General features: G+C 35.6%; 1 protein-coding gene across 10 annotated transcripts in view; it reads right to left on the bottom strand.

Annotated features, from left to right (window-relative positions):
- The window catches only part of MLIP (muscular LMNA interacting protein), a 251,973-nt gene that overhangs the window by 93,876 nt on the left and 131,030 nt on the right, over window positions 1-27,067 (bottom strand). For 7 of the 10 annotated variants that reach the window (XM_054492411.2, XM_054492420.2, XM_054492419.2 and 4 more), the window contains 5 exons: window positions 20,725-20,796; window positions 9,413-9,478; window positions 9,246-9,329; window positions 9,046-9,105; window positions 303-347 (listed from right to left, as the gene is read on the bottom strand). In XM_054492411.2, coding sequence (XP_054348386.1) covers window positions 303-347; window positions 9,046-9,105; window positions 9,246-9,329; window positions 9,413-9,478; window positions 20,725-20,796 — 327 coding nt within the window. The remainder of the gene's footprint in view (window positions 1-302; window positions 348-9,045; window positions 9,106-9,245; window positions 9,330-9,412; window positions 9,479-20,724; window positions 20,797-27,067) is intronic. The other 3 variants (XM_054492415.2, XM_054492418.2, XM_054492413.2) reach the window with 2 other exon arrangements.

Raw genomic sequence — 27,067 nt, 5'->3', positions numbered from 1 at the left:
GAAAGTGTCATCTAAGTGTTGATAAGTAGAAAATCAGGAAGCAGGTGTGGCAGTTCTGTTTTATTTAGCTAAACTAATCCAACTAGACCTCACTTAAGAACAAATTTATTTGATAAGCTTACCTGATGTTTTATCTCTGACATAACCTGATTTTCTGTATCTGAGCCAATCATATCATCCTACCCTTCAACTTATTAAAAAAACAATTAATCCTATTTAAATTACTGTATAATTGTGTTCTCTCCGAAGCATACACAGGCACCCATTTGAAAAGCAGTGTGTATAATTATAAAGGTACTTACATATTTGGTTTCTCGACCAGCTGCTCTTGGAAGAGTTGTAGGAGTCTGTATGAAAATAAAAACAATTATACATCTGAAATAATAAAGTAAATAATAATAGACTCAACTTCTGGAACGTGTTCACCTTCGTCTCAATTGAGACTTTCTAAACATTGCTCTCTCTACACAATATCATTTTTTAGAAAATTATTTTATAAAATGATATCACTTGATTATTCTTTTCACTGACTTTATCTATCAGCTTTCTGGTAATTTCTTCTTATTTATTGATAATGTTAACTCATGGATCATAATAGTTCTTTCCTCATGTTTCTTCCATAATTTTTGCCTATTTCAAAATTCATGTAGAAATCTCTGTCTTTTCAATTTATTGAGCTCCTCAATTACAAAGATGTTCTCATCTACTCCATTTCATTCACTCCCAGAAAGCTCCTTAATTTTACCTTCACCAGTAAAACAGAAACTCTCAGAAATTTCAGTTACAAATGTCCCACACTCAGAACTCTACCTCCTATCCACCATCTTCATTTCTCTAGTGCTACTAGAGCAACATCCACATCATTGGGACTTCCAAATCACTCACCTTCATCAGCTTTATTCTGGCTTTACCACTTATCTCATATTATTTAATATTATAAGCAATTTTAATACTTTCATTTTTTAATCTTCCTCTCTTCCTGTGACAAGTTCACTTCCAAAAAAAAAAAAAAGAACTCAACCCTAAATTGATCTTACCACCATTTTTCTCCATACTTGTATCTGAGAAGCAAAACATTGTTGGAGAAACTCTTTCAAACAAACTAATTAATTTTATTTTAAATTAATAATTATCAATTTCAAATGTGCATTCAGTACTGCCCCAAATTTTTCTTTTGTAGGCCCACTTTCTGAGATGAAATAGCTATTTGATTCATTCATCCACTCAATACATATTTGTGTATCTACTGTGTGTGCCAGTCACTGTTCTACACCCCTGGGACTTATTGGTGAACAGAAGAGACAAAGATGTCCTGCCATTGAGGAGTTCACATTCTGGAAGAAAAGAAATAAGCAATGAAATCATAAATAAGTGAAAGGAATAAATGCAATGAAAAAGAGTAGAAATAAACTGAAGCCTAGGGTAATATATGCTTCCAGATAAAAATTTATTTGCTTCTACAAAATACCTTGTATTTTTCTGGAACACCTAGATGTTAAGGAGGTCAAGAGTGCTGGGAGTTTACAATTTTAAATTAGATGATCAATGTTGAGAAGGTGACATTTGAAGGAGACTTCAAAGACTTGAAGGAGTAAGGGAGTTGAGTATGTAGTATTCTAGATAAAGAGCATTCCAACAAGAGGGAAGAAGTGCTAAGTTTCTAAGGTGGATTTTCTCCTCTGAGAATGTTGGATAGAAAACTGGAAGTAATCTTTCCATAAAGGACAATAAAAAATCTGACCAATATATTGAAAAATATTTAATCAAAAACATCAATGAACTAAAAAGAAAGTGAATAATTACTGGGCAAAATCAAAAGAGGATGGGAACCTGAAGAGAGAAGCCCAGCATTTCAGAACTGCTTTTGCCCTGGGGATGTTTGCAAATAATGATGAGTTGCTCGAGAAGCTACCCCATACTTTTGATATCTCACGGGTATAGAGAGAGAAAGTCAACCAGGACTTGCCAAAAACAGATTGAGCCCCTAGGAGTAAGAGTGACCCAGAAGACTCACATGGTCTTCAGCCTGGTATCAAATCATCTGAAGATGACTGTCTGGAAAAAATAATCTCAGAACCTTAAATTAAATTCAGGTAGTTTTTCTTGCTAGTGCTCCCAACGTCTGACAGAAACAAAGAAAAGACTTTCTATGGAAAGGTAATATCATCTGAAGTCTCCATTTCTATTAAGAAATTTTCAAATAGGATATCTAGCATACAATCAGATTCAGATACACAAAAAGGCAAGACAATGTGAATGAGGATGAGCAGAAAGAATAAACAACCAAAAAAGACCCACAGAGATTAAGAAATGTGTCTTTTCAGAACCAGACTGAAAACAGCCATACTTAACCATGATTTTGGAGATAAAGGTTAAGCTGAAAAATTTTCACAGTATGCTAGAAACCATAAAATGATCAGTGATATAACTGATTTGAAAAGAAACTAAATGTGCTAAGACAGGGGCATGCTTGACACATCCAAGGCACAACAAGGAGGCTACAAGGCTGGGATGGAGTGAGTAAAGGAGAGAGTTGGAAGAAAGCCAATCATGGAAATATTGGGGCACCAGACCATACAGGACCTTGTGAGGACTTTGCTTATATTCTGAGGTTTGAAATGTGTAAGCACTTCTGGTTTTAAATAGAGGAGGGTCATGATCTGACTTAAGCTTTAAAAGGTTTTCTGCATTTGATGTGTTAAGAATAAACTATTGTGAGTCAGGGGTATAGGGACAAAACTCTTGTACTATCCAACAAAACACGGTGGCTCAGTAGTGCAGAAGCCATGGCATAATCGTAGTCGACATATTCTGAAGCTATAGAAACAGGATTTCTAGCAGAAGAGATGTGAAATGTGAGAGAAAGAGAAGAATAAAACATGACACCAAAGTTTTTGGCCTTGAGCAAATGAAAGAGTGAAATTTTACCAATGGAGATGAGAAGGCAACATATGGAATCATTTTGTGGGAGAAAATCTAGATTTTATTTGTATGCATATTGAGGATAAGACATTTGTTAGAAGTCTAAATGGAAATGAAGATAGGTATTTGGAAGTCTGCAGTTGGAGAAAGAATCCTGGACTAGAAATAGAGTTGTCAGCATATATGTAGTTAGTTTTTATAACATAAAACAGGGTGAGATCACCAAAGGAATGAATATAGAGAGGAATGAGAAGTTTGAGGACTCATGACTAGAGCATTTCAACATTAACAGTTTGGGAAGAAGAAGATGAACCAGCAAAGGAGACTAAGAAATGATAATAAAAAAGGGAGAGAGAGGAAAAACAGATAGAGTATGGAGATCTAAAATACTCTAGAGGAAAATATATCAAAGAGGAGGGTGTGAGCAACGATCTCAAATTCTGTTGCTGTTATCTCAACTCAGGACTGGGTTTATTGCAATGCAGAGGACTTCAGGAACCTTGGAAAAAGTGGTTTTGGTGACATAAAGAAAGGGGATTTAAGAGGAAACTGGAGAAAAGGAATTGAAAGTAGAATATATAAACTTTTTTTAACTTTTTCAAATTCATCCCCATCACACCTTTTCCCCTTAATCTTGGTTAATGATCTTACATTTTACTTCATTGAAAGGTATTAGTTATGAAATAACTACAGATATTGGTTATGAAATTATTTCTCTTCCACCAAACTACAAACATTCTTGCATCTGTAGCTGTCATGTCCTTTATTTTCCATCCTGTTACAATGGAGGATATTTCCAGCTTCTTACCAAATGGTCTTAGCACATTTGGGCCGCTGTAACAAAATATTATTGACTGGGCGGCTTATAAACAACAGAAATTTATTTTCCACAGTTCTGGAGGCTGGGAGGTCTAAAATCCAGGCACTAGCAGATCTGGTGTCTGGTGAGGGCCCACTTCTGGTTCATAGATGGTGCCATCTTGCATGTCTTTACATGGTGGAAAGGGTAAGAGGTTTCTCTCCGGACTGTTTTGTAAGGGAACTTATCCCATTCATAAGGTCCCCATCCTCACAACCCAATCACTTTCTAATGGCCCCACCTCCTAATACCTTCATATATTTCAACATATGAATTCTGAGTGGGTGGGTGGGGCACAAATATTCAGACCTTTATTTCCCTTTCTTCTCTAGAATCAGTACTTCTTTCTCTACTGAGACCAATGCCACAGTATGCAAATTTGATCGTGTCATTTTCAGCTTCACAAAACAAAAAATTCTTTCTTGACCTCACTACCAACCTAATTTCCTTTTCCTTTTAACAGCCAAACATTTCAAAATAGTTGTTTTGTTTTATTCCGTTTTTACGTATTCTATCCCTGCTTTCTCATGCCACAACACATTTAAACATCAGAGATAAGGAGATCAATGGGGTGAAGTGAGGGACTAAAATCTGAGGGTAGTAAAAAGAGGTAACAAGGAAGACAATATCAAAGTGGTCCTTCAGCCTTCAGGGAGAAAATGGTTAACTACAGGTTTCAACAACTGGCCAGCTTCAGATGAATCTTTCCCTTGATCCCTTCTCAGCAATGATGACTGGGACAGCTATTGGAAGAGAAGAATATACCATAAGCAGAGGTGCAGGGAGGCAGAAAGGAGGGTCAGGGTCACCAGGGTGGAGAGGAAGTGGCAAGTGGGAAGTGGTTGATACTATGGCGCTTCTCCCTTCTGAAGCACATGCCCCTCCTGCTTTTAAAGAACAAACAAATAAACCTCACCAGAATTGCCAAGTGCTAGGACTTGGGCTTCAGGACCTGCCACCCCAGGCACCAGGCATATATACACCCAACTTAGCTGACATGCTCAGGGAAATTTGAGTTTCCATGGAAACATAATAAGACATCTGAAAAACTTAAATACTATAAAAGAAAATAATGTTTCTTCTATTCCGCTCCTAAGTATTTACCCAAGATAAGTGAAATCATATATCCATACAAAGTCTTGTTTACAAATGTTCTTGGCAGCTTTATTAGTAATAGCTCCGAATTACAAATAACCCAGCCATCTATTAACTGGTGAATAGATAAATAAAGGATGGAATATCCACACAGTGGACTATTAATCAGCAATTAAAAAAAAAAAGAGCTACTGATCCATGCAATAATATGGATGAATTTCAAATGCCTTCTACTAAGTAGAGGCTAAAGTGACTACAGACTATATAATTACATTTATATGATATTCTTGAAAAGGCAAAAGCGTAAGAACACATGAAAAGATAAGTGGTTTCTCAAGACTTGGATTGGAGGGAAGTATATACTAAAAAGGAGCACAAGGAACTTTTTCAGTTGATGGAAATGTTTTGTTTGGAATGTGGTAGTAATTATATGATTGGATTATTTTGTCAAAACTCAGAGCTGTAAACTAAAAGGATTGAGTTTACAGTGATTAAATATTACCTCAATAAATCTGATTTAGAATAAGAAGCTATGTTAGCTTCAACAAAGAATGTAATACAGGAATTGAAGGAAAGAATAGATACTGAACAAAATCTTGAACTGCAGTATTAGATCAAGGATTCCTCTTGAAGGAATTAGAAAATAATAAATAGAAAAATATGAAGAGTAAGATACATGAAATACGGAATCAAAAGTGACAAAATCAGTATTATGAGAGTCCCATGTGGGAATAAATATTTGCAAAAATAATGATCAAAAATTACCGAGAATGTAAGGGGAAGAAAAGATTGAACACGTCATGTGAAAGGTCATAGACGGTAACAATCAAAATACGTAAGAAAAAAATGCATACCTAAATACATCATTAAAAAAATCTGTAAGATCATACATAAAGTTTTAAAAGCTATAGAGCAATTCTGTAAATGATCACTCTATAGCAGAGGAACAAGTATCACGCTGACAAAATACTTCCTAAGTATGTTGTTGAAGAAAAAGAAGCGTGGGGGAAAGTGTTGAAGAAAGAGTACCTACAATTTTATTTGCAGCAAAACTATAATTTAAATGAAAAGGCAAAATAAAGATGTTATCATGAACAGAGTTCACAAAATCTACACAAAAAGATCTTGCTTTATACAACTTGAGGCAAGATTCCAACGAGAAAAACAATAAGTCCAGGAAAAAGCTTTGAATGTGTGCAAAATTAGGATCTAAATCAGAAATAAGTAACCAAACAAAGGAAAGGTAAAGAAGTGTTCAGACATAAAGTTCAAAACAATACTAATAAATTGTATACGTATGTGCTTGTGTTTGTATATACAGGTTGATTAAAAACAAGTAGAAAGTGGAAAGTGCTATAGTACTTACAAAATTTTGGGAAAAGGCATTTATATGTTTTAAAATTGATACAAAATTAAGCATAATAATTGTCTTTAATAATGTATATGTAACTACCAGAAGTAACAAGATATAAAGTAAAATTTTCAAAATGTTCAACTAGTAAATATCAAAATTGTCTAAGGAAAGCAGAAAAAAAACAAGAGAAATAAAAACATTTTAAATGGAAAACATGAAATAAGACAGCAAAAATTCACCCTAACATAACAAGAATTGCAATAATTATAAACGGCTTAAGGTCCCTGGTAAATAGAATCTAATTGAATGTAAAAATTATACGCAGAAATATGCTGCTCTGAGAAAATTAGACAAAAGGGTATAAAAAAAGGAAAGTAGCAGTAAAAGATACATCTAGGAAAACAAGAATTAGAAATTATAAATATAAAGTCCCTATTTTAATACTCAAGAGAAAAACCTTAAGTTAAAAAATGATTATATATGCTGATAAAGCTTCTAAAAACTCAAAAACGAGAATGAATGCCAACACACAAGCACCAGCAATATGGTTTCAAAATATACAAGTCAAATCTAATAAACACTTCTTTAGACTTATCTTTCTCTGACCCTTGGCCGCAATCAACACAATTATATTCGCAAACACTCTCTTCTTATAGCTTCCATGATATCACATTGCTCTGATTTTCCTTACCATAAAAGCCTTTTCATTCTCATTTGCTCATCTCCACCTCCTTTGTCAGACCTGTGACGTTATGTTCCTTGGAACTCTGTACAGGACACTCACGGTGTCTACGTGCCAATGACCCTCAAATATCTCCGATCAGTTTCAAACACACAGGTTTAAGCTTTCTCGATAAGCACTTCAAACTCATCCTTGTCTAAAACTGACATAACCCTCTGCCTGCCACTATACGGCTCTTCGTTCGCTGTTGTCTATCCTCAAAGCAGAGACCTGCAGTATTCTCTCTCCTTCACTACCCACACCCAAACTCTTGGCAAGCCTCAAACCATCATGCTTCTCTAGCTCTTCTGAACCACCCTATCCAGACCACCATCACTGACTGTTTCCCTGACTGCAGCAGCCTCCTCACAGCAGCCATACTGTTCATCTTCTATGGTTTCATATTATTCCACCATGGTTTTATGTCTCCCCATTTTCTTTGGAATCCAAGCTTCATGCCATGGCAAGTAAGTGTTTAAATCACTGTGCTTAACCCAGTTTCTCAACATCATTTGCACTGTTCATCCCTAGCTCGGTGTACAGCAAGCTCATTGGCTAACTTCTTTATTTTCATACACACTAAGCTCTTTCATGCTTCAGGAAATTTACACATGCCTGTTTCTCTACCTGAAAGCTATTATTCCTGATCAAAATTTCTGTGGCTGGCTCTTTTCCATCTTTGGGTCTCAGCTTGAATTCTACCCCTTGATCACTACGTTCAAAGCTTGTACCTTAGGTTACTCAGCCTTGCTTATGTTCCTAAGTGCCTTGCAACACCAGACTTACGGTAGGTGCTTAATAAATACCTGTTGAATGAAAAATTGCCTTAAATGTAGTGGCCTAAAATACTGGGTTTTTTAACACCATAAGCATTAAGTATTTGTTAAAGAAACCAGTAATATAGATTATTATTCATATATAACTTCTTAAATCCTATTCTCATTATATTTAATATAATACAGGTCTTTTACATGTTCAACGAATGAAATACAAAAAAATATATTTTAAAATTGATATAATATCTTTGACAAATCAAAGTTTTAGATTAAAAGACTTAAAGGATATACAACAAAATAGACTTCAAATACAGAAATTACAATTATCCACTTGTGAGTCCTCTGCTAAAATATAATTAATATGACAATAATTGATTACTGGGTTTTATATGTCATTACTAATGGATATTTATTGATAATATTCCAATTGAAAATTAGGATTGCTCTTCTAGTTATGTGTAGTTCTGTACATTTGAAAATTACTTTAGACATACAGTGTTCCATATTTTAAGAAAGGACAGGAAAAAAGTGTACTAATTCCAATGAAATAAATAAATAAGGTTGACCAAAAAAAACAGTAACTAATAACTAACAATTATCAATAAAGGAAAAATCATAAGCATTTCGAAATTTGGATCAGTAGAGCTTAAGTGTTTGAAAAAAATAATTTGGAGAAATGTATTATTTTATCCTAACGAATGAAAATAACTATTTTATAAGAAGGAAATACATATTCAATTACAACAATTAATAGTTTAGTAGTACTCTAACAATCTAAAATATCCAGTTTTATTTCCCTTTGAGTCAAAGAATAATGAAATAGATTCAATCAGCAAAAAGAAAAAGAAACTCTAGAAATACTTCCGTTAAAGCTCTTAGACTAATTTTACTTTAGTCTACTTCATTTTTTACTTCTCTATTTTTAAGTGGCTATAAATTCCATAAATATTGAATCTATAATTTGAGTGAGAATGAGCCACAAATTATACATTCTGAATGTCAATGTAAAAAAAAAACATGGTCTAATATGTTGGCTTTCAAACTGTTTTGAACTTGACCCACAGAAATAGATTTTACTTTGCAACCCTGTATACACTTACCTTGCATTATATGTGTACATGTAAACAAATGTCAACAAAACCTATACATTACTTGAAACCAAGTCTGATATTTACTATCTTTAAAATTCTACAAAAAAGACTGATTGCTATTCACTAAATTTATTTCTCAATTCACTATTGGACCTTGACTTGCAGTTTGGAAATCGTTGATCTAATAAATCTTATGGTTCCATAAATTATATTAAATACATACATACTTTGACTGTGTCAGAACCCAACAATGTCTTTGGGGACCTTGAAGGAGAATCAGAAGAATGCTGAAAAAAAAAGAAAGGAAGGAAAGAAGAAGAGAAAAGGAAAGAAAAGAACAAGCCTGTGAGGCATCATACTAAAGTAGAGGAAAATGAAGAGAAGCAAAGCAAATGTTTGAATTGCACATTCTAGTCTAAGGCATTACCATAGACAAGGAATCCTGTAAGACCTTATCAATGGTAGCACAGAGCTCTTCAGTTTGCTGCCTGAGCTGTGCAGGAAAATAGAGCTGGAAGAATTGAAACCAGGTTCTGGGTTAGCAATAAGTTTTGGAATTGCATACCAAAAGCAGGGGTAATCTGAAGTCATTACCTCCACTGGTGGTTCTAATGTGTTGTCCTTGGAGACACTTTCAGTCTTGGCTGGTTCATCTAGTGCCTAGTGATAAATGAAATAGTTCTTATATGAGGCTTCTAGTCATGCAGCTGGAGCAGAAAAGTATCTTCAAAGAAAGCCTTGTATGTATTAATATTCCAAGAAAAAAATATTTAAAGTATTTGATGAGCTATTCTTTAACATGAAGACATTTTTCTTTTAGCTCTTAAGTTTAAGTCTTTAATCCATCTTGAGTAAATTTTTGTATAAGGTGTAAGGAAGGGGTCCAGTTTCAGTTTTCTGCATATGGCTAGCCAGTTTTCTCAACATCATTTATTAAATAGGGAATCCTTTACCCATTACTTGTTTTTGTCAGGTCTGTCAAAGATCAGATGGTTGCAGATGTGTGGCATTATTTCTGAGGCCTCTGTTCTGTTCCATTGGTCTATATATCTCTTTTGGTACCAGTACCATGCTGCTTTGGTTACTGTAGCCTTGTAGTATAGTTTGAAGTCAGGTAGTGTGATGCCTCCAGCTTTGTTCTTTTTTGCTTATGCAGTCAATTTGGCTTCAGACTCTCTGTCTCTCTAATGATGGGAACTAGCCAAAATCTCTATTCCATTGTTTTCTCCTCAGCTGGGCCTAATGCGCACATTCAATAGTCATCCAGAGATTTGGGCAGAGTTTATCTACAACATTTAGGGCTCCTTTTGGCACTCTCTTTTCTGGATTCTCCCCTCACTTTCTAGTTTCTGTATGACCTTACACTGTTCTCTGTTTCCTCAGCTAATAAGTCTGCTGGGTTGCTGCTGAATTTTCACTACTTCATTGTGACCAGATAAGGGACTACCCATAAGGTGAAAAACTGTAAAATCTAGAAACCAACCTAGTGCCATATTTTTCTTGCAAGCATTGACTCTACTGAAGTTTCTACCTGCCTTGGTCATGCTTCAGTACCTTCAGATAGTTTTTTATATTCTTATCCAGAGTTTATCATTGTTATCTGTAAAACAGTTGGCTCAATACAAACTACTTCTCTATTTGCAGAAGCAGAATAAGGCAAGCTAATTTAAAATTAATTCAAACTTCTATTTTCAGCACATATTTTCTTTATCACAGAGATTGTATAAATTCAGTCTTAAACCTGTCTCAAGATAGGCTCGTGACTAAAGGTTATTTTCTCCTACCCTAAGCCTAGATTGATATAAGAAAATCTTATGGCCATTCACAGTGGCTTACACCTGTAATCCTAGCACTTTGGGAGGCTGAGGTAGAAGGATCACTTGAGCCCAGGAGTTCAAGACCAGCCTGGACAACACAGTGAGATCCCATCTCTTAAAAAATTTTAAAAATTAGCTGAATGTGGTGGCATACACCTGTAGTTTCAGAAACTTGAAAGACTGAGGCAGGAAGATGGTTGAGCCCAGGAGTTCAAGACTGTAGTGAGCCCTGATCACACCACTGCACTCTAGCCTGGGCAACAGAGTAAGACACTGTCTCTAAAACAATAAAAATTAAAAAGTGGGGTTGTCATTTCCCTTTGAAAATGTTTTTTTTAATCATACTTCTTGCAACTGAGAGTGTAACAATTCAAAAATCTTGACTTCTTAATGGAGATGCAACTCCAGTTCTCTATCTTACCAGAGCATCAGCACCATGATAAACGTTCTGAATTTCAGCCTGCCTTTAGTATTTGATCCTTGGGGATTTCCCCCACTTTTTTTATGAGCTCAGCTTTATACTGGGTTGAACACACACAAAATTGTCAGTATTCAACTGAAAAATACTTGCCAAGATGGCAATTTCATGTGGCTTGACTTGTTTTTTAATCCATTTTTTAAATTGATCATCTATTATAGGTATTTTACAACAGGAAGTTTTTCAAGCAATCTAGTTTCAATATACTTTCAAAGTTTGAAAATCTATAGCTAGAAAGGTTATACAAAAAATATATGCCATGAGTTCTGAAGACAGTTACAAAAGAGGTTACCAAAAATGCAATAAGCAATTGTAGGCACAAGACAGTTATTTTTAAGAGAAATATCGTCACTTGAATATATATGTTCTGGTAGATTTGTAAACAGAAAAATAAAAGATTCAGTTCTCTATTTTCATGTATTATATAACTTTTTAGAATTACAGGTTCCCTTCTCCTCTTATTTAGATTTGCCTCCATTTCTCATTTCTGTATTCCCATTCTGAGGTAGACATATCCTGACAGAAGGTTTTATGCCAGCTGTGAAACCATGGAATCCATTGCTCATCAAAATCTCTTTTCCTCCTTGTAACAACCAGGGATCTCCATCCAGAACTATTAGCCTTGACCAAGAGGTACCAGGTCCAGATGCTAGAACTGCCATTTTGGCATGGGATATACCCCTAAGAATTCAGAAAAGTGACTTTAAAAGATAAAATTTTACCATCCCATGTTTTAATAGCTCATAAAGGTAAATATTGTCTGGAAATTTTGTTTTCAAAATCCACGTCTCTGTATTAAATAACAAAATTTGGAAGGTTGGTTATAATAACCTAATAAAAACATTCAAGATTGCTTGTTTCTTACCATAACAAAAATCTATTTTGTGCTTTCTTTCGTCATTCTTTAAAATTATGATTAATCATGAGAAATGATTGGCAGGGAACTGAAAATTTCACAAAAATAACTCTTCACTGGTGTTCAGATGGTTTAATATTTTCCTGGCATGGTGTTTCAATCACCTCCTGTTCACCTTGTTAATGGGGGAGAGGTTCCTTTCCTTGTGTTACAGGGATAGATGGTTACGTAACTCTTGACACTGTACAGATAAAATCCACAACAGTTTATTAGTCACATATACTCACAGTCCAGGGAAGGGGGACACCACAAAACATGCAGGGCCACATGGAGGTCACAATAAGGAACAACCAGGGGTTGTGGGTATCCAGAGAGGAATCCCTGGTTCCACCAAAGGATATGATTGGCTTGTTTGAACTGGAACCTATTACTAAGGCATACTCAGGAATTCCACCTGGTCAGTTGGATAAGGAGGGTTGTTTGGCTAGAGGACCTTATCTGCAGGAGCAGAGTGAAGAGGGGAACTTGCAATTAGGCCATTTGAGGCTCTCTCAATTCTAGCAGATGTCAAGGTAGCACACAATATTGGGCCTTAATTTTAGGCCTTACACCACATGTGACCTCTACTATAGAGAAAATTATGGAAACAAAAAATGTCAGAAATTAAAGACCAGGACTAAGAGCCAGCTCCTCAGGATGGGATTTTGTTCTGGCCCTTGCTCACCATTCCAACAATGCCTTTCATATGCTCCTCACTCAAAGGCTGCTCTTTAACCACAAAGAACTGCTTGAGTTCTTTGAACTTGTGGTGATCTTTTGAACTACATGTAATTAACTCTCCCTAGATCCTCTCTCAGTTCACTTAGAGAATTCCTATTCATCCTGAAGATCGAAATCAAACTCCTTTACAACATCTTTCTTGTCCTCACACCAGGCAAAGTCAGCCATTCCCTGTTTGGGGCACCATATCACTTTGCACATATCTTAAGCATATTGTATCATAATTACTTTTTAAACTATATCTCTACCCTACTAGACTATTTGTCCTATTAGACTACAGAAAATATGATATTTACCTTTGTAGGCCCAGGATAGAGAATATGATAGGTGCTTAGTAAAGGTCTTTATGATGAATCACTGGGTAAACCAATGAATAAATGAAGTTAAGTTAAATTAATAAATGAATCATAGAAGTAATATGATTTAAATACTCCCTGGTAAAATGCTCTAGAGAAGTGATTTAAGCTCTTTGAGTAATTTAATTGACAAATAAGCTGTATCTTTCTCTATATTACAGTTAAATTTGTTTACCATCAAAGATTTGAGCATATAATCAATGCTAGTGCAATGCGATTATTTCCTTTTTCAAACCAAACCAAATAAGACTAATATTTTAATTAGTCTGTGGAAACTTACTCTGGCAAACATAACTTTTATTAGGTTACTTGTGATATTGAAATTCACTCAGAGAATGACAGAACTATCTACTCAGGTCCCTTGGAAAACTATAGAAGATAACTGGTGTTAGGTCAGTAATGCTGAAATTTTGAAATGGCACAAAATACTCAGACTGTATTTTTAAAAATTGTATGGGGGGCTTATTTTGAACTTAAATAGTCTTGAAATTTACTAGAATTGATTTTTTTAATTGACTGTGCATTACTTGTCAGATGTATCATTGTGATATACACCCCTTCTAGCAACCATAAAAGGTAGCTTCTTTTTCTGTTGTCCAAAAATTTCTTTTAAAAGCATATTTTAAATCTCCATTAGTAAGAATTCTGACCAGAGATTGCTTTTTGGCAAGCTAGCCAGCAGGAAGATATTGTTTCTCTAGATTTATTCATTTCAGGTAAAAGTCTCTTAAAATATTATCTAATAAATTATTGTTATTAAAAATATACATTTTCTACCAAATTGGACTACAGAAATTGAGGCATAAATGGAATATTCTTTGAGCTCATTCATCTTAAAGAATTCTTAACTAATACAAATAATCAGAAATACTGTCATTAGAAGTGTTGGTAGTTTGTTCAGAAGTGCCAACTTTGGGGCCCAGCTTTTGAAAAGACACCAAATAAATCTCATAGCAGAAAAGAGTTTATGAACTTAGCACTACATTAAAATTAAGAGCCAAGAACTATGAAAAAGCATTGTAAATCAAAGTCCTTGTGTAAAAGTATGCCAATAAACTGTAATGGGTATTCCCAGTTATGAGCGTCCCTGATGAAACTGCCAACACTTTTTAGTCAAATATATGGAGTTAGTCTAATTTGCTCCTTTAAAATATAGGATGAAGTTCTAAAAATCGGGAGTTGGAAAGTAAACTGCCTCCAAAGGAAGAATGATCTAACAGAATCTGTAAACTTTTTGTTATACTTAGACTATCTATTTGATTGAATTTCAAAAATTTCATTTCCGAGTTATTAGATTTTAGTAATGATCAAATCAATCCCCAAAAATCGTGTGTAGCCTAAATTCTCCTATACTTTGTTAATATGACCGGCTGTTTGGTAGAATAAATCCCCTAAGGACTACAAAATACTTACTGGACTAATACAAAACCATTTGTAGGATAGTAGATATTGTTAGAAAAATAAATCTCACTTTGATTGTCTAGTGGGGATTCAGGTCTGAATAACATTCACCGCTGAAGAAAAGGAAAAAAGTATACTGCAAACCGAAGGAGCTTGCAGATATATAAAGTAGGGTTTCTTTAAAGATCTAGGAATATTTGCCAGTAAAATATTTTTACATGATTGGTTTAAAAATATCAAGAACTGAAGAACTCTACTTGGTGATTTTACTCCCAAGAGCTTTGGAAAGTTAAATGTTTGTTCCTCCTACAGAGAAGGGAGTTTTTGCAAACCATTCCAAGCAGTTTCAAACCCATTCCAGCAAAGCTCAATGTTAGGGGAATCTACTTTCTTTGCATTTAATTAAGGATGTCAGAAGGGTGTTCTTTATTTCCAGAAGCACCTCCTTCACTGTAATTTGCCTCATCTCCTTCAGTAGCTCAAGGAATTGAGCTGGTTTGTAATCCATCACTCTCTCAAGTCATCTAGAGCCACATTATTTCCCATTTTCTTTTAATTTTTCCACATAAAAACAAAATACTCTTCTTGTTCTCATTTAATGAAGAAATAAATATATTTTAGCAAGTAATGAAAACAAGTGTTGTAGGCAGGGATCCCATATGAGCATCCCTTACTCAATAATTCACTGTAGCTAGCTGATGTCACTGTAGGGTAGGGAACAGGGAAGGCTGAGAGCCAATCAGAGCTCCTCTGAGGTCCAATTTGGCCACTTAGTAACCTTGATGCTTTAGGGAATTTACTTGGCTTCTTTGAGCATCAAATTCTTCACAGAGTTGTGAAGATGAAAGCGCACTTAGCTCAATGTCTGATACACTAGAGTATTCAATATGGCAGCCTTTGTGATTGTATTGTCTAATCTTCAAAAGTGCCAGCTTACTTCCCCTCTAGCAGAAGGCTGTTCTATAAGCTTTTCCATGGAAATAGAATTGATGAGGCTTATTCTGTCCTAAAGAAAGACCCTTTGCTATTGTTGTTTTGATTGGCATACAGTAGTCTACTTTATTTTTATATGCTTATGAGCAAAAATTTGCCTTAAGAGCCTGTGGAATAAAATTGGAAATTTTAGAGACCTATCTGGTCCCAAACTAAACTCATTTATTTAATGAATATTTAGTAAAGAATATAGTATATCTATCTCTTCAAGAAGTTCAAGATAGAGAAAGAAAGCAATAAATATGTATAATTAAATACAATTTGATAATTTTTTAAAATTATGCACATAGTAGACAACTACCTGAGAACCATTTACCATAGATTTGAGTCCTGGACTCTTCTCCATTATTAAAGAAATTGGGAACACATTTGCCTCTTGTACTAGAATCTAAATTAAGCAATGTTTCTCTAATATAGGTCATGTGCTAAATTAGCAATAAGGTTTTGTTAAATTTTTAAGACATAAAGATTTTTTTTTTTTTTTGAGACTGAGTCTCACTCTGTCACCCAGGCTGGAGTGCAGTGGCGCGATCTCGGCTCACTGCAACCTCCACCTCTCGGGTTCAAGTGATTCTCCTTCCTCAGCCCCTAGAGTAGCTGGGATTATAGGCATCTGTCACCATACCCAGTTAAATTTTTTTTGTATTATCAGTAGAGACAGGGTTTCACCATGTTGGCCAGGCTGGTCTCGAATTTCTGACCTCAGGGGATCCACCCTCCTCGGCCTCCTAAAGTGCTGGGATTACAGGCATGAGCCATCACGCCCTGCCAAGACATAAAGAGATTTTAAAATATTCTCACCTAAGGACATATATTTAATAAGACTGGAGTTTAGCAACTCATGCTTTAAAAAATTAAACAGGCAACTTAGCTGGGTGTGGTGTTGTGTACCTGTAGTCCCAGCTACTCAAGAGGCTGAGGCAAGAGGTTTGCTTGAGACTAGGATTTCAAATCTAGCCTGGGCAACATAGCAAGACTCCATCTCAAAAAATGAAACAAAAAATCAAAGAGGCAACTTAGAATAAATAGACTTGACAGCTGACAGGATATATCAAAATTTTGCCTTTTTCTTTTCATGCCATCGTTTTTATTAGTTGTTAAAATAACTAATTTTATATTCCTTACACCAAAAAAAAAAATGTTTATCCTATAACTTTCCATTTAAAGAATTAAACCTGTAATTATTTTTTGCTACTTATAAAACTGAGCTGCTCCAGAATTCTTCTCTTAAGTACACACTTCTTATAAATCAAATGTATCGTGAAAATGGCAAACAGTAATGCCATTTATTAGGAACATTGTACCTAGCCCCAGCCCTAATTTTATCCTCAGAAATACTTATGAGGAAGTAAGCAGAGAATTTAAATTACTTTCAAGGAAAAAATTTATATTTTCATGGAAAAATATTAGTCATTGGTAAGACAATAAAGATGCATATTCTTTGATTTTACGGAAATACTTCATCCATTCTCTCTTCCTTTAACAACTACATGATAAAAATAATAATCTATTTACTTGGAATATTAATATGTGTCAAACAGTTTAACTTTTTACCTATTGCTATCAGACTCAGATGATAAGAAGAAAAACTAGTCAATGAAAGAGAGACCTTTAACTTTCTCTGAAAAAGACAGCACACATCAAGATATATCACAAGACTGATATGGTTTGACTGTGTCCCCTCCCAAATCTCAACTTGAATTGTATCTTCCAGAATTCCCATGTGTTGTAGGAGGGACCCAGAGGGAGGTAATTGAATCATGGGTGCCAGTCTTTCCCATGCCATTCTCATGATAATGAGTAAGTCTCAGGAGATCTGATGGGTTTATCACGGGTTTCTGCTTTTGCTTTTTCCCCATTTTCTCTTATCACCACCATGTAAGAAGTGCCTTTGATTCTGAGGCCTCCTCCGCCATGTGGAACTGTAAGTCCAATTAAACCTCTTTTTCTTCTGGTCTCAGTTATGTCTTTATCAGCATAGTGAAAACAGATTAATACAAAGACTAAAAATAAAGTCCATATAAACTTATTTTATCTACAGACCTTACTATATTGTTGAACATATTGTAATAAAGTCTGCGGACAGTCACAATGTAATCTGATTACTTTATAATCATTTGTATTTCATCCTCATGTCATTCTTGGAGAAGATGATTATTGGCAGGAGATTAAGCCAAAGACCCTGATGAAGCCAACACAATAAAAACCATACCTTACATTTATCTCTCCCTAGAAATCCTTATTTAAGACTTAAGCTACAAATGCTTCCTTCTTAAAGGTTCACAGGGGAAAAATGATAGAATATGGAATAAGATATAAATTTAAATTTTGATGCAGACAATAAATTACAGAACAGAAGTACCAGAAACCTCATGTTCTCTGCCAACAAAGTGTACTCTTTTAAAAATGATGGGCTTCATCCAGGGTTGATTAAAACTGAAACCAATCCAGTAATTCAATGAGAGCTTAACGTCTCATTGCAAGGGATGCTGGTATTTCAATTCGGAAAAAATCTTGCTCTTAAAAATAGCATTATTTTTTAAAAAGTAAATCTGGTTTCTCATTAATTATACTATATGCTGTAGAACAGAATGTGGCATAAGATACCCATCATGGGTTTAATCCAACTGGAGAGATAATTGTTGAAATAGCTAGGACATGAATTATTTTTGTTAGCTCCAGCTTCAAGGCATTCCACAGCATGGACCCTACCCAAGTATTATAATGAGTCTACAACATTACCTACCCCTGAATTGTGGTGTTCTGTGTGATATCAAAGGGATCTCAGAAAACCTTCTGTGATTTAAAATATTGCAAGATTTTTATTCTTCCATAAATAGAAGAGTTCCTCAAGATTATAGTCCTAATTTTCCCACTCAATTCAGAAATAAATCCCTTTTATTTCAATGGCATTAAGATAAAGTCTATTGTATAAACAGATGAGTATAAACGATTAAATTGTCAGATTTATTTTTTAAAACTATAACACTGAAAGGAGCAATACAATATCATTCAAAAAATACTATTGAAAATGGAGGTAACTCATAAAATCTTTAGATAAGGCTTTGATATTTTAAAATTCTTACAAAGTAAAATTTCTTATTGAGGAACACATAACATGGGAAAGCCAGCAGAAAATATGTGGAATAATTTAAAGGACCTAAAGAAAAAAAAAATTCACTTCACATCTGAGACCTTTGAATAAGTTAAATATTTATAGTCCAAAAACTATACTAGCCAAGAGACAATAACCTACACTAGTCCTCATACAATAATTCAGCCCCCTCTAGAATAACATTCTTTTAAATTTAGATATCATGTTTATATTTTTTGTATGAAAAATAGAAATAATAATTTTCCTACAGAATGTTTTACTTAAAATTAAAAACACAAAACCTTTTGAACATTAACTCATATAATAGGCTAAATATACGTCAATACCACCATACACATTTATGAAATGTGTTTGTGATAAAATTGGAAATTAAACTAATGACTCTTCATTTTCACTGACTAATGAATAAATTATAAACTCTATAATTTAGTTAATTGGAAGAGAATTCTGGAAACAATCCTAACAGACAGAGATTCTGGAAACAGTACTGACATCTAGTCTTATCTCACAAAAGACTTTCAGAAAGAATTAACTTTAATTTTCCTAAATAGGAAATTTACATAGTAGCAGAACATAGTTCCAGAAGAATGTGCCTAGATGAGACGAGACAAGTATGAGGGAAGGACGAGCATGAGAGCAGGCTCCTCATCTCCTCTTTGCCTTACTGCTGATGGAGAGTGATTCTCCCACATCTGTGAAAGCACACACTTGTGACCAGGTTCCAGAAATCGCCATCCAAAATAAGCAGAGAGTCTGTGGTGTGGGAACTCTGCCACCATCTCCCACCATTATGGCCCTAGAGTGTGGAATAAGGGGCAAAGGAAAAGTGTCCCTTTCCACGACCTCCTGAAGTCTCCTGAAATCCATGTTTTAGTCCCATCTCATCTTTTAACAGGCAATAAGGGGTAGAAATTCAGGAGAGATGCTAGGGAAAAAGCTGCAGATTTTCCTGCAGCCTAGTGAACCTCCAGTTCAAAGCACTTACATATACAGAACATGGATTGGACACTACCTGTGTATAATTTGGAATTAATGTCCACCTATACACTACTTGTTCCACTAACAATTCCTACTTATTAGATAAGAGATCATACAAAGGTTTTACTCTTCAGATCATGCTAAAAGAATAAGAATGTAGATTTATAAACCAGTGATCAAAATACCACCTGGTGGGCAAACAATGCTTTGATAAATGATAGTCTTTGAAACACCATAATTACACAGAAAAAAAATGGACTTAGTGCATTGAGAAATAAATTGACTAAATATATAATCATAAAAATAATATATGAAATTAATAATTTCATAGACTTGGTAACTCATTTCACTTTGATTCTGATATCAATCCTCTATTTGGCTTTCATTTAAACATGTGTAACATACTTATTAAATAATTTAAATAAATTTAAATTTAATATAATTTAATTTACCTACTTATGTAACAACCTATAATTTTATTATTAATGACCTTAATAGCAAAGCAAAAATCTCTTGGAGTCATGTGAAAGCAGTTGGGTCACTGAGAGTCATCTCAGTCTTCCCTTCTGTTCATGAAAGTAGGACCACTGGCTGGCAAGAATGGATGGGTGAAGAGGTATAGTCCACAATGGAATCTATGAGGCTAAGTTGAATACTCAGCTATAATATCTGAGTATCAGTATAGTACAATGGTAGAAGCCACTGTTAGTCACCAAGTCTTTACCAGTCAAAAACCCAATGTGGCCAACTGTTCACAAACAATCCCATTTCACCTCAATTCTTTTGATCAATATGGACAGATATGAAAGTTCTTGATATGAAAGTTTTTGAATATAATAATTATTTAAAATTCCAAAGAACAGAGATCTATCCAAATCTGAATCAAGTTTCCCAAAGCAGTTTGACAGTGGACTAAACATCCCTAGGCTCACATTCAGTCTCTAGCAATAAACCAATGTCTCCAATTATATTCACCAAGATGTTTTCACCACATCATCCTAAACTAAGAACGGAATGTTATTTTAGTAAAGGCAGAACTTTAAAACAGAAATCTTCCCAACAGAAATTTTAGAAAACATTTTAAAAATCACATTAGAAACGTAAAATTCACTGTTTTTGAGCCAACACTGACCTTCTGTTCCAAAAGCAATGTGTTTGTAGGGATTGCTGCAAAAGCCTTGTAGCTTGACTTGGTCTTGTATTGCTAGAACGGGCAACCAGAAAGCAAGAGTAGAAATGAAAATGGGAAAGAATATGACATAATTTTCAGACAGTTCTACCAAGTTAAATGACACGTTATCAAATGAAGAAAAGGGTTATTATGCTGAACAACTTGTTTCTGACAGAAACAATTAGCTTACCATGTTAATATTTTATTAGAATGAGAAGCAAAGAAATGCCACAGTAAAATATCAGCCTAGAGATTATATGCCACTCTGTTTCAGAACTTAAAAACTTCCTTTACACAAAGTTATATATAAATTTTTCATTAGCAGCATTCCCTCATAGGAGTACTATTCTATACATGAGGACAGGAGATGGCTCTGCTTGATCCTCAAAGGAATGTTTCTTTTCTACAGTGTCACAATTAACAAATATTATGCCAATAAGTGTAATTGAGCCCTTGATCATTTTCTTGCATCATCCATAAAAACAGAGATCAAAATACATAAAAATTAGTAGCCGTTTTTTATACAAGCAGCAAAGTAGTCAATAATTTGAACATAAATAATATCAGCAATGTAACTCCATAAGGAAAAACAAAAAGTACACACTATTGATCTTAAACTCATTTTTAAACCTCATCATCCCATCATCCCCTGCACTTTCTAACAGTTATGTTAATGAAGCAAATGTTAAAACTTCCTAAGTGTTAAGTACAACTCAGAATAATACAGTTCAGTGTTGTAGAATATCTGGGGGAGATGGGCAAGCATGAGGAAGCTGTAGAAATCAGGATAAATACACATAATCAAAAACTCAGTTTTGATACTGCTCTGGGTCTCCAGCTGATGAACTGAGTTCAAGGCTCCTGTCACTTCAGATGCCCTTGTCTCACGCAGCTTCCCCAGTGGCCAGTACCAGTGAGGAAATTGGCACAGAGTTCCAGGCTATCTTAGTGTCTTCAAAAGCAAACCAAAGTGTCTGCAGAAGACAGTGTCATCAAATAAAATTAAACCTTGGGTTTTATAGATGTAATTGAAGGAAGCTTCATTAAAGTGGGGTGGTGAAGTAAGAGGCTAGCACATTCATTTTCCTTAGGAAAAAGTTGAAGTCATGAGGAATCAAAGTGCCAGACCCAGAAGAAGAAAGTCAGCATCCAGCTAACAGCAGAACGCATTCTCTTTTTCACTGTTTTCTTTCTTTTCTTGGTATACTGAGTTAGACAATCAAAAGGAATTAGCAACCCAAGGCCTGCATGCCTGCAAGTGACATAGAAAGTCACACTAGCCAGATAATCAGTCACCCACAAATACATGCTCATTTACACACTCTCATTCATACACGTGAATATATACATATAATACATATGTACTCACATACAGACACACACATACTCATTCACACACACTCAGCAAAACGTGCACAAGAACTCAGAAGCTACACACTTTTTCCCAAGAAAGGTACTCTGAATGTTTACTTATCTTCCACTTTCCCTCCTCCATATAGCTCTTCTCCCTCATAGGAAAAAGCTACATGGCTTTCTGCAAGTCTCTCAACTCTTAAGGAACCTACACTCCCATCTCCTACGTGAGACGCAATTGCTAAAAGATGTCTCAGGTCACTTCAAGCCCTAAGTTGCTACACTGACCCTGCACTGCTGTGGTCTCTAGACAACAAGATATTTCAAAAAGGATTGAAATTGAAATACTATCTTTCCATGGGAGCTGACATTTATTACTATTACTCACTTAATTTTACAGAAGCCCTATAACTAGAGAGCTATTAAGAAAAGCAGAGGTCAAATGACTTGTCCAAGACCACGCAGCCCATAAAAAGCCTGCCTGTGTCCAATATACATGCTTTCTCTGTAATATTTTCTTCCAAAGAATACCTAAGCCTACATGTAATGCAGAATAAAATATACCATCTCACTCTATGATGGTTTTATGAATAGTTAATTGTAATTATAATTGCAATCATAACAATAACAATATCTAACAATCACTATGAGCCAGGTACCATTCTAAAAGCTTCATGTTAATTAACTCACTCAATTGTCACAACAAAGCTATTAGGTAGATACTATACTATCCCCAAATTATATATGGAAACTGAGGTACAGAAATGTTAAATAACTAATCGAAGGTCACCAGCTAGTGCATGTCAGTCCTGGCTGGAATTTGGACACAGGCACTCTAGCCCAACAACTATGCACATATCTACAAATGCCCTTGCTTCTCATTTCAGGATGTGTAATCATTTACAGTGCTTGTTCTCCTATTCTCAACTTCCCTAAAGAATACAGCTAGGAAAGCCTGTACAGAGACATATCTTGTTATTGCACACAAAATGTCAAAGAATCTTACAATAAGAAGTGATATAGAAGGTCATTTGGTTCAACCCCCTCATCTGACACATGAATCTCTGTTCTGTTTAGTAGCCAAATGAACACTTGCTTGCCTCCCAAGGCAGAACATTCAGGTCTAAGTGTTAGAATTAGTATAAAATTCTCCCCTACATTGAGCCAAAATATGCTTCCTGCTAACTTATCTCATTGGTCCTATTTCCCCCCTTTTGAAATCATGGCTCATGCCAAGAGCTCTCTTCTGCATAATTATATTGCTTCCTTCACCAACTCCCTGATACTCAAGTGAAGAATTCCACTACCCTCATTGCTCTCCTCTGATAATATTCCTTAAAATTATAAAAAGTGTTTAATAGATGTGTTTTTAGCACATAGTAAAATATAATCATCAAATCATCACCTCCATGATATTGATAATAAACTCAATTAATGTAATGAAGATAATAATTGGGATCATCTCCTTAGTTTTTGTGGAGAGTTTAAAAATATGCAAGAAAGGAGATTGGAATTACTTCATACTGTTGGATCACACTGAGTAGGCTATCACCTAAATTCCTAATCCTTTCATCTTTTTTCAAAACATTTACCAATAATTCCATCCTATATTTATGCTTATTTATACCTTTTTAGACCCGAAAACAGGGCTTTAGGCATTATCTTTATCAAGTTCTATCTGATTAGATTGGGTTTGTCATTGTAAGCAATGAAGATAAGAATTTTTAGATTATTTCATGAAACATTTTGTTAGATGTGTCATTTTTATCTTCACTCAAATCATACACTAAGGACTAGGAGCTCCTGCCACTGGAGTCTCCCAACTTGGTGGACATTAACTGATCCTGTAAATCTATTTATGGATGTTCAACTAACGTATTTATTCAAGAAATTTTTTCTCTTTCTTTTTCTTTTTTTTGGGGGGGGGAGGGGGTGGTGGGGGACAGAGTCTTTCTCTGTTGCCTAGGCTGGAGAGCCATGGTGCGATCACAACTCACTACAGCCTTTACCTCCTGAGCTCAAGCAATTCTTCCACCTCAGCCTCCAGAATCTCTGGTAATACAGGCATGTGGCAGCATACCCAGCTAATTTTTTTTTTAATTTTTTTTTGTAGAGATGGGTTCTTACCACGGTGTCCAGGCTTGTCTTGAATTCTTAGGTTTAAGGCATCCTCCTGCCTCAGCCTCCCAAAGTGCTGGGATTACAGGCGTGAGCTACCATGCCTGGCCAAGAAATATTTATTGAGTACCTACTACATGACATGCACTAATCCTCTAAGACATACATACCCTTTCCTTTTCAGTCTAAAAATCCCATTTATTGCCAAAAAAAGACACGTTTTGAGTCCACTGTTTTTCCTCTGGGTTCTCTTAACAATATATACTCGATCTAAATATGAATTTTTATTCTAATTTGAAACACATTTCCTCTTAAGCATTTCAAGGCTTCCAGGTGCTAAACCAAATTCATTTATTTTCTTCTTTGGCTTAAAATTACTGATCATTCTAATGTGGAATTGCAGGGTTAGAGTAAACATTAGCTAATCATAGGAGGTAAAAATGACTGGCCTAAACCTGAATCTGGCAAACAAGGCAATAATACCTATTGATTCTCTCCAATTTGTAATCTATGCTTTCAGTTAACATTTAAAAAATATTTCTTAAATATCCTCTGCACGGTGCAGGTCAAAGTTTAGGTTTGGAAAACAAAATGGCATTTTATTACTTATGTTTACCAGAGCTAATCCTGTTTATAGGCAATGCTAGTTGCCAGCTGCAATATGAATTCCGGGTTTGAAGGTAAGGATAGCAAGAACACATTCTACCCCTTCAGAAAATATTTCCCACTAAGGTCATATATCCTGTTGCTGATGTCTAAAATTTCACCACGGGCTCTAGTAATAAAGATCCATGAGGTCTCAAAGTGAACTATGTTAGTTGCCTTGAGGATCAGGGGTTTGGACTCACAGTTACACTTTAAGTGCAGTAAATCAGGGGCCCCTAACCCCCAGACCATAAACTGGTACCTGTTAGGAACTGGGCCAAACAGCAAGAAGTGAACAGCAGATGAGCGTGTATGACTGCCTAAGCTCTGCCTCCTACCAGATCAGCAGCAGCATTAGATTCTCATAGGAGTGTGAACCCTATTGTGACTGCACAGGCAAAGGATCTAGGTTGCGTGTCCCTTATAAGAATCTAATGCTTGATGATCTGAGGTGGAACAGTTTCATCCCAAAACCATCCCCAACCCCCCAATCCATGGAAAAACTGTCTTCCATGAAACTGGTCCCTGGTGCCAAAAAGGTTGGGGACCGGTGCAGTAAATGCAAGAAACTTGGGTTATATAAACAATAGGATGAGGAAACCATGGTGAAGAGCCTCTCTACCACCATGTCCAACTTCTTCCAGAAGCATTCCTTGGCAGAGATGAGAGCATCACTCTACATGTACACTTTCTGCTCCTCAGTGATCATGTCTGTCTTACCTGAGTCAGAATCTCCCTGACACCAGTCCTGAGATGAAAGCTCAACCAAGCCCTGATCCCATTCATAGGAGATTGCCCAGACACTTCCTTATATCTGGATTACCGGCAGAGCACAATCTATAATGATCCTGATAATGGAAAAGCTAGAGGTGGAGGATACAACTGTCAAAAACTACCTGGCAAAGCAGATGGGCAAGGTAGCAACTGAGAAAACTTCCCAGGACAAGTCCCTTCCCAGGACCCCTCTGCATCCCTCATTTATCTTTTCGTTTCTCTAACACCTTAAATGCATAATTTTATTTTATTTTATTATAATATTTTGCCATCCCTATCTGCCTGCTAGATCTTTAGAGGAGACATTTTATATTATTTGTCCTTTTATTTTCAACACCTAATACAAACCTGGCAGAGAAAAGATGTTCAGCAAATATTTGTTGACTTGAAATATCTAATTGAAAATTACAATAAGATTCAAGGACATGAAAAAACACAAATTTTTAGTTCTTCGTCTATGGTTCAAGTCCTAGACAAGCCTGGCTAATTAAAGACCTTCTTCCACCACTCCAAGCATGCCCTGAGAACATTTCTGATACAGATTTTTGAAGTCATTTTTCTTCATGATGTAAACCTATAACATTTGCTGCATTATCTTGATCCCTGTTTTTTCCTTTGACAATTCTCTTGTTTGAGTTAAACTGCACACTCCCCTCAATTAAAATGTAAATCCTGGCCAGCGTGGTGGTTCATGCCTATAATTCTAACATTTTGGGAGGCCAAGGCAGGCAGATCACCTGAGGTCAGGAGTTCAAGACTAGCCTGGCCAATGTGGTGAAACCCCGTCTCTACTAAAAATACAAAAATTAGCTGGGTGTGGTGGCAGGTGCCTGTGATCCCAGCTACTTGGGAGGCTGAGGCAGGAGAGTCACTTGAACCTGGGAGGCAGAGGTTGCAGTGAGCCGAGATCGCGCCATTGCACTCCAGCCTGGACGCCAAGAGAGAAACTCCACCTCAAAAAAAAAAAAAAAAACAAAACTAAGCAAATCCCCCCAGGGAGTGCGGGGTTAGAGAGGAAGACAAGCTTTTGTCAATCACTGAACACCTGAGTGCGAACCATTACTAGGATCAATTCAGAGAAGCTAGCTGGAGAGAAGCACAGGAGTGGCACACAGAACTGGTCAGTATAGAGGCCAAGTGACAGATACCATAGCTGAAAGAAGCCTGGAAAGTCAAGGATTCCCAAGAACTTTGTGAAGGGAGTGGAGTAAATGACAGTGAGATAAAAAGAGAAAAACAAAATAAGAAAGCACACAAGGCTAGTTTCAGCTGTTTTTTGTTTTTTTGGTTTTTTTTCATTTCACATAGTGGCTCTGATGTTTGGTGAATGTTTGTTACTCTGCCTACAAAACATAATGGAAATCTTATCTTCACCTTCACTGCTATAACTTGACCATAGCCACCATCATCACTC

This window comes from Pongo pygmaeus, chromosome 5 (assembly GCF_028885625.2).
Source record: "Pongo pygmaeus isolate AG05252 chromosome 5, NHGRI_mPonPyg2-v2.0_pri, whole genome shotgun sequence".
Classification (NCBI taxonomy): Eukaryota; Metazoa; Chordata; class Mammalia; order Primates; family Hominidae; genus Pongo; species Pongo pygmaeus.
Note: the sequence above shows the minus strand (reverse complement) of the source record. Positions and strands in the feature narration are given on the sequence as shown.